Source organism: Zeus faber, assembly GCF_960531495.2.
Source record: "Zeus faber genome assembly, chromosome: 10".
In the NCBI taxonomy this organism is placed as follows: Eukaryota; Metazoa; Chordata; class Actinopteri; order Zeiformes; family Zeidae; genus Zeus; species Zeus faber.
This window is the reverse complement of record NC_137199.1, coordinates 32,009,217-32,020,922: the sequence shown is the minus strand read 5'-3', so window position 1 is coordinate 32,020,922 and position 11,706 is coordinate 32,009,217. Positions and strand designations below refer to the sequence as shown.

General features: G+C 46.1%; 1 protein-coding gene across 1 annotated transcript; it reads right to left on the bottom strand.

Moving 5' to 3' along the window:
* Window positions 1-349: 349 nt before the first annotated feature.
* polr2b (RNA polymerase II subunit B) lies at window positions 350-11,409 on the bottom strand. Its single transcript, XM_080008608.1, has 25 exons — window positions 11,302-11,409; window positions 10,733-10,805; window positions 10,482-10,632; window positions 10,197-10,309; window positions 9,763-9,982; window positions 9,211-9,369; window positions 8,648-8,812; window positions 8,324-8,520; window positions 8,077-8,196; window positions 7,528-7,714; window positions 7,160-7,303; window positions 6,248-6,387; window positions 5,826-5,937; window positions 5,531-5,685; window positions 5,094-5,292; window positions 4,824-4,992; window positions 4,393-4,489; window positions 3,969-4,063; window positions 3,471-3,721; window positions 2,978-3,067; window positions 2,542-2,649; window positions 2,134-2,247; window positions 1,438-1,598; window positions 928-1,123; window positions 350-620 (listed from the first exon to the last, which is right to left on the bottom strand). The coding sequence occupies exons 1-25, from the start codon at window positions 11,318-11,320 to the stop codon at window positions 531-533; spliced, it is 3,525 nt and encodes a 1,174-aa protein (XP_079864734.1). The 5' UTR covers window positions 11,321-11,409; the 3' UTR covers window positions 350-530.
* Between the last annotated feature and the right edge of the window lie 297 nt (window positions 11,410-11,706).

Here is an 11,706-nt window from a genome sequence, read left to right as displayed (position 1 = left end):
GGCGGGCGGGGTCAGAGGTCAAACCGTTTGACCGGCGAGTGACGGAAGATGAAGCTTTTCGAGTTCCAGGTCCCGTTTCCACGCCCTCACCCACAGGGCTGACTCTAAATCCCGGAGCGGAATTTCACTTTCTGAACCTGGATTCTCCACCTGTGTCCTGAGCCCCCGCCCTAAAGGTTTTGGCTCCGACTCGACTCCTGAGACACAGATCCGGTTCAGGCTTCATGAGAGTTGGAGCTAAAACCCTGATGGAGAAGTTTAAAGTATTTATCCAAATTTATCCAGCATTGAGAGACAGTTACTGAGCTGCAACACGTCGTGCTCCTAAAATCAAAACAGACAATTTAAAAAAAACCAAAAAAAACCTTTATTCAAATTTTACAAAAGCGACAAAGAAGCTATGAACTTGTATTTCACAACAGAAGAGACGAACAGCTGAGTCTCGTCAGTTTTCACCTTTAAGGTCAATACATTTGCATCGTCTCCATGACAACGCCACCGGGACAACAAGGAGCGCTGGAGCTCGGCCCCTAACTGGTCATCATGCGCGGAGCGATGCTCATGGACATCAGCTCCTGGAAGAGAAGCTTGCAGGCGTACGGCATCCGCACCAGAGAGATCTGAGAGGGAAACAAAGGAGGTGGTGAGGAGCGACACCACCCCCCAGAGCACCACCCACAGCACCGGTGGTAGAACAAACATCTGCTTCTGGTCAGTTACACGAGGATCAGGTCCAAATCAGACAAATCTAACGTCTCTGGGGAGAAACTAAAATCCAAAACAACAAGACTGTACGGTGTACAGCTACCTTTTTGTGTCAACGCTCAAGTTGTCATTTTAAATTATGATTCATCAGGATATAAATGATTAAAATAAGGATATAGCAAAATGTTTGAAGTGACGGAGGTTGAGGGTGGAGCTCCTCACCTGCGTCTTGTTGCGGCAGCCGCGGCACTCGTACATGTGTGTGCGTGTGTTGGCGATGGCCATCAGGCCGCACAGGTTGCACACGTGCGCCTGGTACGGGTCCGACGCCTCGAACAGCCGCTCGCGCAGGAACTGCGCCGCTCCGTGAGCGATCTGACAGTCACGCTCCATCTCCCCGAAACGCAGACCGCCATCACTGCACGGCGAGGGGGGCGGGGCCACAGGAACACGGTGAGGGGGAACGGGGAGGATGAGCAACGATAGATGAACAACAGAACAGAGAAAGACCACATTGATCCTGCATGACAACACTGCTACCAGTGATCAACACCAGTTTCCATGGAAACCCTGTCAAGGGAAGGCGGCAACAACAACAACAACAACAACAACAACTGATCCGAAACATTATTTGGCAACCCAACGAAGACACTTCCTACAGGTTGAAGTTTAATGAATAAAGACTGATTTCAGATCATGATGAAGAGTGACTGTGTGAAACCCGGAGCTCACCGCGAGCGTCCCTCCATGGGCTGCCTGTTGAGGATCTGCACGGGGCCCCGGGCCCTCGAGTGGATCTTGTCGTCCACCATGTGCTTCAGGCGTTGGTAGTACGTCGGACCGATGAAGATCTGGGACGTCAGCTTGCGTCCGGTGAAGCCGTTGTACAAAACCTGGAGACGGAGGAAAGCTTTTAAAGGTCACCTTCATTATGACACACACACACACACACGCACGCACGCACGTTCATCCTGAGTGTGGAGCTCCTCTCTTGTTGTCTGCACGGACCAGCACAAATCTCTATATCAGCCTCAGAGGAAGGAAACGGGAAATGTAAAATATATATATATATTTTTTTTTAATTGCTGTTTAGTTTCTTCTGCTGTTAAGCACGAGCTGGCGCTAATAGCTGATGTCATGTGATGTCATTTTCTAGAAGGTTCAGACGTTACTCGCTGCAGGATCCATAACATTTACAGTATTAGTTTGTTCGTTGAATGTCTGTAATCTGGAATATGTAATTTAAACATTATATTGATTGAAAACGTTTGTTGATCCCAGATACATTCTGCTTGGATCAAAGCCCGTTATCACAGCGCTGTGTGAGAGCAGTTCAACCATCCACGACGCAAAGCCAACGAGTGAAAATTCAATGAAGACATGTTATCACTCTGAAGTAACCATGACATGTGCGTCAGGGCCCCGCACCTCGTTCCCTCTCAGGTGGTATCCGTACTCCGACAGCAGGTTGGAAACCTTCTGCACGTTGACGGCGTCGTTGAAGGGCGTGGCGTCGCCGATCTCCCCTTTGTTGGCAGAAACCTGCGGCAGAGAAGAAGTCACGTGATCAGAGCGGCGATGGCGAAAAACAACGTCTACGGATCAGCACATCCCATAATGTACGGAACGGACACGTTCCCTTTTCCTTTTTGTTCAAGACTTTTAGTGAAATAAAAACATTTATTTTGAATGTTTAGTGTGATTACTGCAGACATTTAGTTCCACGCCTCCATCCTCTGGAGTAAAACAGGGTGGAGGTGGATTTGAATAAAAACTTTAAAACATCAGCAGCTTCTGACAGAAGAGTTGACTCCGCCCGTCGTATCCTCCGCCTACCTTTCCCTGCAGACACTCGATCAAATGGCCGACCGTCATGCGGGAGGGGATGGCGTGGGGGTTGATGATGATGTCGGGTGTGATTCCCTCGCAGGTGAAGGGCATGTCCTGGGGGCAGGGAACAATGCATTGTGGGAAAGCTCTTGGAGAATGCTTTGTGATTGGTCCACGGCTCATGTTTCGTGACATATGACCTAGTAAAGTAAAAAAGCTGCAAACATCAAATCATATTGTCGAGGGATTGACAGAAACAGATTCCCTCAGTTTGACCTTCGTGACCTTGACAGTTCACACTGTACAACATTATTAAATGAACATTCTGCTCATGTTGTCGTTTTAGCTGGTGTATATACACTCTGTTTTAGTTGCGTTCTTCTCCATGTTTTGCAGCCTTGGTTGTTCTTCCTTCATCATTTTAAGTGTGTGTTGCTGTTACCTCCTGTCGGTACTGGATGCCGCAGGTTCCCTTCTGCCCGTGTCGACTGGCGAACTTGTCTCCGATCTGAGGGATGCGAACGGAGCGAACCTGCAAGAGGACGGAGGACACGCCCAGACATGAACACCAGGACATTCCTTTTTCAACACGCTGCACCGTGCTCAGCTGGAGCCTTTCACTCCTTCATACAGCGCCGTCGCTGTTTGGATCCAATATAAATGTCAAACCACATCCATGAAGATCTGGCATCCATTCAACCTCCTCCTTTCCACCAGATGAAGGATTTACAACCTCCAGGCAGAGAAGCAGCTGTGAGTTCAAGTCCTGATCACGTCCAAAACCAGCCCTGCCCCGCTAAGACCTCGTGTTTTGGTAGATTTTAACATTATATTTTTCACATTTAATTCACAACAACCTCCGTGGAGACCACCCCCCGCACCACACCCTGCACCGCACCCCGCACCACGGAGCCCCCGTGTGGACCCCGTCTCACCCGGATCTTGCAGAACTTGTAGCCCTCCTGGTTGAGCGTCACCATGACCTGGTCCACGATGCCGGTCTCACTGGTTCTCAGGAAGGTGCTGCAGTCCCTCTTGGTGTAGCGTCTGTTGGTGCAGTCCAGCTCGTCGTCGTTCTCCGGCAGCGTCACTGTCTTTCCGATGATCACGTCCTCGCCGGAGACACGCACGCCAGGCGCGATGAGGCCGTCGTCGTCCAGCTTGTCGTAGATGGCGTGTCGCATACCTGGAAGAAGCGGGGGGGGGGGGGGGGTTGACTGTGGTTTAGGGTGGCGTCTGTTGATCCCCCACGATAACAGGGCTTGACAATAACAACAACCAAATGTAGGCCATTGTCAACGGTTTTGTGCGGGGTGGTTGCCCCGGTGTCATCTTTGACAATTTCTCTAAACTTTAGTAATTTCAAGACAACATTAAAATATAAATAGAAACTTATTTGCATATTTACAACTTTGAGGTTGGGTCTCACTCACCCTGACATGTTTCTCGTGTGGGCTTCTCAAAGATCTCCTCCTGGTCGAAGCCCTTCTTGGACTCCTGCTCCTTGTAGGAGCGGTAGAACACGGACCTGAAGAGCAAACACAGCATCAAGTTCATTCTTTCTTATAGACTCCATCTCCACCAGCTTTTCTGACAAGGTCAGTAAAACAATCGGCCTTTCCCCTTAAGAAGATTAAACAGGTTTTACATTATTAATTTCCAGGTTTTTAGATAAACAAAGAAGACGATTCTGCAGAGGGGAAAGCTGTGAATTCGGAGGTGGGTGGGGTCCGTAGTAGATGTGTCAAGAAAAAAAAAACAACAACAATCGCTTAGAGCAAGAGCAGAAATTGTCTGGCTCCATCAACAAGTCAGAAAGTGTTGTCGGGCGCAGCAGAGACGTGATCAGTGACTGACCTGAAGAATCCTCGGTCCACAGCAGATCTGTTCATGATGACTGAATCCTCCTGGTTGTATCCCGTGTACGAAGCGATCGCCACGATGGAGTTGATGCCTGACGCACACAAACACTGTTTTAATGACCTTTGAACTCAGAGAACCACAGAACAAATAAAGAAGAAAACAAAGTGACTCAACAGTGAAAGAAATGTTGTGCGTAGAAGGGGCAAATATTTGCTTTGAAATGTAGGAAAGAAAAAGTGGAAAGTCTCTGAAACCCAATATGTTTAAGTACAGATAATGAAAAATTGTACTTAAGTACAGTAACAAAGCTCTGCACGTGTACTTTGTTACTTTCTCCCATTCTGTACTCTACGTCGTACCAGTATTGATACTTTCATAAAACTTGAAAAGCAGTTTCTAGTTTTTGTATTAGCTAGCAGCGCCACCTGCTGGCAGTTCTCTGAAGCGCAGGTACTCCATAGAGCGTGTGGTGACCAGGGGTTTCTGAGGGTAGTACAGTACGTGGGCCAGCGTGTCCATGCGCACGTGGAAGTTGGTGATGTACACGCCCATGGCCTGTTTCCCCATAGCGGACTGGTAAGTGTTTCTGGGGGACTAGACACAAAAACAAACATGATGCTTTAACAAATACACAGATTCTTTAAGTTAAGTTCAGTGACATTGCTAGCATCTTGATATAGAAGACGATTCCCTACCTGGTTGTGATCCGGGAAGGGGATGATGGAGGCGCAGACGCCCAGGATCATGGAGGGGTGGATCTCACAGTGGGTGTAGGTGGAGCAGTAAGCCACGCCCTTCTCCTGGAGGTCGTCAGGGGTCATGGCCAGCATCACAGTCTCCTCCTCCAGTGTGTCAATGTATTCCACCACTCCGCTGGCCACCAGGTCCTGCCAGCTGAGCAGACAAACAGCGGATCAGAGGGAGGACACTGCGTCCATCTGGAGCTCAGAGCTTTGTGATCATTGTGGCCAAACATGATCAACTTTGCGGTAGATTTTCTCATTCTCAAACTGTGATGCACCTGAACTTTTAGTGGTGCAATACAATCAAAGGAAGGTCTGAAAATTATAAGTCAGCGAGAAGGAAATTTCAAAAGTGAGAGACAGAGATCTCTATTGCTCCTCCATCTTACCTGTAGTTGTTGTACTCTCGCTCTTTGAGCTGATCGATGTGCCTCCTCTTCAGAAGCAGCTTCTGCTTCTCCACGATCAGCAGCGGGCGACAGATTCGACCTGCGTCCGTGTAGATCCTGATCTCTCGCTCACGGATGTCCCTGATCATGGAAACCTGCGAGCCAAGGCATTGTGATCGGACACATCATTGGGTGATATTTTGGGGAGTACTATCAGTGCTTCCATAAGATATCTAAACATTTGAGAAACGATTATCCCCAACGTGCAGATTATAACCAACAATGTCCCCGTTACCTCAGACACGATGATGTCCATCTGTCTCCTCAGCTTCCTCAGAGTGTTCATCAGTTGCTCCGGATCCTTGTGGATTCCCACCCAGCAGCCGTTCACAAAGATTTTCGTGGCGCTGCAACACATTTGTGACATGAGGTCATGACGGTTTCAAAATTAAAATACAGTATCGGAAATTCACTACAAAATACATACATAGAGATTTTTAAAGACGTGGACGTATATGTCTGAGGTCCACTGGACCTACGACTCAGACCCAAGGGTTGAGAATTGCTTATTTAAACAAAGCAACAATAAATCAATGACTAAAAATAACAAACATGTAATCTCGCCAGTGCTGGAACAGAAATGAATTTTCATCAGTACCAAATGAGTACTCTGTAGGCCCAAATGATATATTTTGAATTCCATAATATTCAACTCACTCCGCGATGGCGGCAGGAGAGATTTCCTCCAGGTTCTCCATGCTCCACTCCTCCAAGAACTCCAGGATGGGGGAGGGTTGGGAGCCCACGGAGATGTAGGCCATCAGAGCAAGGTTCTTTACCAGACCCACAGCGTGACCCTGGAGCACAGAAGAATCAGCGTCTAGAATCCTTCACTAAATCATCTCAGCACCTCTTCGCTGCTCAAGGTGGATTTGGACTTCAATTTTTACCATTTGCATTTTTAAATTGGGGGACGGTAGCTCAGGAGGTAGAGCTGGTAGTAATCTAAAGGTTGCTGGTTGGATTCCAGGCTCCTCCTGCTACATTACATTTAGTCATTTATCAGACGCTTTTATCCAAAGCCACTTACAATTGTTCAAACAGCGACGGACGCAGCCATCAGGAGCAATGAGGGGTTAAGTGTCTTGCTCAAGGACACTACAGCATGCTAGCAGGAGGAGCCTGGGATCCAACCAGCAACCTTTAGATGACTAGACCACCAGCTCTACCGCCTGAGCTACCATCCCCGGTAGCACTGCTAGCATGCTGTAGTGTCCTTGAGCAAGACACTTAACCCTTAATTGCTCCTGATGGCTGCGTCTGTCGGTGTTTGAATAATTGTAAGTCGCTTTGGAAAAAAGCGTCTGATCAATGTAATGTAATGTAATTTCCTGTTAATTGTTTTTACAATATAAACCTTTCTGACCTCTAAGGTCAACTACTACAACTATTAACAATACTTACAGTACCTAAAGTAAGACAACACACAGAAACAGCTTACTGTTCCGTCACTGTGCATGTGACAATTCATTTGGTATTGGGGCTTAATGCTAAATATCGAATATCGAAGTTGGAGTCCTGCTGGAGTGTCATAATAGCGTTGAATTTGTATTATTTTCTTCTTCGTACCTCGGGAGTCTCAGCAGGACACACCATGCCCCACAACGTATTATGGAGCTGCCGGGGCTTTGCCAGCTTTCCATCTCTGCCGATCGGGGAGTTGACGCGACGGAGGTGGGAGAGGGTGGAGGCGAAGGTCAAGCGGTTCAACACCTAGAGGATGAGAGCAGAACACACTCAGCTTCCTGTACAGTTACATATCTGTGTCCATGTCCTGGTCTACTTTTGAGTACTATTCTAGAATTCTAATTTTATTTTGAGCCTTTTTGCACCGTCTTCATTTCTTCATTTAACCCAACCTTTCATTTCTTGAGCAACTGTTGGCACGGTAACTTCTCTCAGGATAAATTCTTTTTTTTCTCATCTTAGTTCCTCACCTGGGACACGCCCGCCCGGGCCTGGTGGGCCTTCTTCACATCCCCCCAGTTCCCTGTGGCCAGGGAGTACTTGAGGCCGTCAGAGATGATGCGGGTCTTGATGGCCAGCTCGAGGTTGAAGTCCTTCCCTCGGTCGATGAACTTCTGGGCGTAGATCCTGATCTCCTTCAACAGGTTCTTAAACATCCTGTACAGGAAAAAACAAGTAATTTAAGTGATTTCACTATGGGTTAAAAAATAACCTCATGAAATAACTCTTAACTTTGAATATTTAGAAGATAATTTACAATCACAAGTATCAGATGTCAAAACATAATATGTTTAAGGTGCTCATATTGCAGAAATGGTTACATTTATAATCACAAAAGCAGGTAATTATAGTAGAACTATAATAATATATGTAATATTATTTTGAAAAGAAACCATTAGAAATTAATACATTTTACAAATGTTAACATGATTTTTATATCATGATTGATTTTCTTTTAGTGTGTACAATTCTAAATCAAGTCAAGATGAATACAGGAAACAGATAACATCAAGCCCCACCCCCTGAAGAGGAACGCCAACAGAGGTCCGGCCAGGTCCAGCCTCTTGTTGCCGTAGTGATCTCTGTCATCCAACTCTCTTCTGCCGAGGGCGGCCAATAGGAGTCTGTGGACCATGTACCTGGAAACGCAATAATACAGATATAATACAATGTGATCCACCCAACAGACGATGGATTGGCACTTTAAGACACAACATTACGCAGCTGTAGAAATGTGTTGCATGATGTACGAGTGCGTACACCCACCCGAGGAAGTAAGCCTTCTTGGTCTCACAGAAGTCGCTGACCCCCACGTGGGGCAGTACCTCCTTCTGCAGCACCTCTTTGGCGTACTTGATCCTCCTCTCCTTGGTGACACCAGGTTTCGCTCCTCTGGAGCCAATGAAGTTCAGAGCCACGTTCTGCTCCTGGATGACGAAGGCCTCGTCCAGCGAGGGTTTCACCTGAACGGGACGGAGACGTTGGAACAGCTGTAGTCTGCCATAACTAAAGGAAGCCGTTAGAATCTTTAGAACAGATCAAGTATTGTCCATGTAATTTCGTCTGTGTTTAAGTTCATGTAAACTTTACCATCTCCATCATCTCAGGGTCATCAAAGTCGTAGATGATGTGTTCCAGGATGTCTCTGTCGGACACGAAGCCCAGCGCGCGAAACACAATGATGATGGGAACTTCCTGTCGGATGTAGGGCAGCGTGGACACGATCCTCTGGCCAATGGCCGTCTTTTTCACACCCTGAACAGAATGAACAGTGCGGCACCATGATCACCGTGACCAACTAGATCATAATTAAGTGTGTGAAAGGTCGACTTAATGACTTTCATATTGGACATGAAAGTGAGGGGAGTGCAAATGTTAATTTGGACTTTATGATGAAACTGAAATGTTATGTTGTGATGAAAATGTCCACGTATTTTCTATTTACTGTAAAGCACTTGGATCTGCATTTCATGAAGAAAGGGTATGAATATGATAGTATGTACAGTATAAATAAATATAATTTTGACTACCACAAATATTTGTTTACTAAAATAAGCAGTAAAACACAAAGAGGTAAATACGTATTTCATTTGAAAACCCCAGGTGTGGACTGCACCAGGTCATAGAGTAAAAACCATCAAATCGCTGCTTACCTGTCCTCCTCTGGCCATCATGCTGACCCAGATGGAGCTGGTGGGGCGAGAGGAGTTCTCCAGGCAGGAGCGACACTCCCCTGTGTAGGCGTACTTGGAGTCCTTTTTGGCAAACACATAAACTGTGTTGGTGGCCATTTTCTCCTGGGCAATCAGAACCTGAAGAAAAAAACAGATGGATAGAAGATTGATCTTCGTCTTGCAGGTTGTAAGGGAAAGGAACAAATGCTCACTTCAGTCTAATTACAGCCAGGGGCCTAGATGTTGTGATGGAAACATTTTCACTCTGTTCTTTGCACCAATTAATGACCACTGAGCTCTCCTGCCTCTGTACTTGCTGGCATTAGGGGCTTTTCTACAAGTTCAGGAACTTAGGTAGATGAAATTGGTTCAACTTTGATAAGTTATTGTCCCAAACAAGCTATGGCATTTATTCCTGTTAATTCCCATGGAAACTTTCAAACTTTGAATATTCCAGAAAATTTGCAACACTACAGCACCAGAACTGATGCAGGTATCTGTGCAGCCCTAATGAACCCTTCCTGCCATTACCTTCTCTGAGCCGTTGATGATGAAGTATCCTCCTGGATCCAGTGGACACTCATTGAGCTCACAGAGATCACGGTCCGTCAGGCCGCTCAGCAAGCAGTATGTGGAGCGAAGCATGATGGGTATTTTCCCGATAAAGGTCTTCTGGTGCTGGGTCTGTAGCTGGTCCTCCCCCTCCTTGATGATGGTCTTAGTGATGTCGACGTAGAGCGGGGCAGAGTACCTGGACATCACAGGGCCACAAAAGGACACTGGTAAAACAGAGTGACCAGCACTGGAAGCAACCAAACAGTACACAGACAATTTAATGTAGACCTCTGGTATTTTTTAACTTGAACCTTATCTTTTGATCATTGGGAGTCAACCCGAGTGACTGGCATCAGAATCTTTTAAATTGATCTATTGTTAAACGAAGAGGGTCGGCGGTGGTAACATACGTGAGATTCCGCAGTCGAGCTTCGTTGGGCATCATGGGAGATGGAGCGCCATCTCGCTCCCAGTGGGTCGGCTTGGACAGATAGATCTGCTCGAACTTCAGCAGGTAGCGTGGCTGTGGAATTAAAGAGGAATTGATAAAAATTCAAACGCAACGGATAAGAAAATGAAATGCAAGTGAAAATGAAATGCATTGCACTAGTTTAGTCAGCATGTGCCTATTCATGTTATTATTATTAGGGGTACAGCACGCGGGGCTTTTATTATTTTCGTGTGGTTGCTCTCACCGGCTCCTCAACCTCCCCAGAGGTGTGCTGGGCCTCAGCCTGCAGGTCAATGGGCGGTGCATCCTCCACAATCCTCTGGACGGACATTTGGATGAACTCATCAAAGGAGTCCAGCTGCTGCCGCACCAGACCCTTCTCATCAAAGTAGGAGCTAAACAGTGAAAGCAGTTGATCAAGATTAATTCATCAATAGAAATAAGTAAATTCGAGATAAATGCCTGCACCAGATCTCAACAAGAGTCTTCATTTACCTGATAACAATCCAGCAGGCCTCCTGCCACAGATCGGCAGTGATCTCATCCTCATCTTCATCGTACTGGTTATCTGGGAGCGAACACAACAACCGCAAGGTTTGAATCAATGTTACAGACTTTCGACACCTCGCTCCCTCATTCAAAACACTCCTTTTCATTCATTGTATGAGGCTCTTTCACGCCATTTTTTGACTGTTTTCTTTACACATAGATTCATATAATCTAATCTAAATGTGGAGCGTCTTTGAGACTTGGAAGAGCATTATGACAGATTACTATTATTATAAATACGCTTTAGTATAATACGCTTCCAAGAGCGATCACAACAGAACAATAATATTTCAAACTACTAACACAAGATATATTTAACATATTATCACAAATATCAGCTGAAAACAAGCACCAGAGATTAACTCTATATCCACTAATCTGTGTTTTCAGTCGCAGTTGAAATGTATAAAAGCGCGCTGTTAGCATGCTAGCGCGAACATTGTGTCATTGTTTATAAGGTAATGTTGAGTCTTCTAAGATGTTTTTAACACCGTCCGGGTCAAACAGCACTTTACCTTCGTCCTGATCGTACATAACAACAAGTAAAACCTGCAGAAAAACAGAAAATCAAGTGAAACCGCAGAGAATCCACGACACGTCGCTGCGTCCTGACGCTGCTGCTAGCGCGGCGGAAAACAGGATATCCGGCGTGGGCGGCGCTCCATCTTTCAAAATAAAAGTCACGTAAACAAGGTGGTTCTGAGCGTGTTGTCAAAGGACCTGGACACTGCTCAGGTTCCCTCCCACGTTCAACAGAAAACACTGTTTGTTTTGCTGTTTTTGTTTATTTTATTCTATTATAATTTGTTGTTTTATTTTGTTTCGTTGTTTTTTTCTCCCGTACACGAGTGAAAGTAAATTTGAGGGCATTCATTAAGCATCGTGATGTGAAACAATATTTGCGGGCCAGATATATTAAT

Excerpts from the sequence above, each read along its gene's own strand:
- polr2b (XM_080008608.1), bottom strand. Across the intron at positions 5,938-6,247 it reads TCTCCTGCCGCCATCGCGGA|CGCCACGAAAATCTTTGTGA; the intron begins GTGAGTTGAATA and ends AATGTGTTGCAG. Across the intron at positions 5,293-5,530 it reads CGAGAGTACAACAACTACAG|CTGGCAGGACCTGGTGGCCA; the intron begins GTAAGATGGAGG and ends TTGTCTGCTCAG.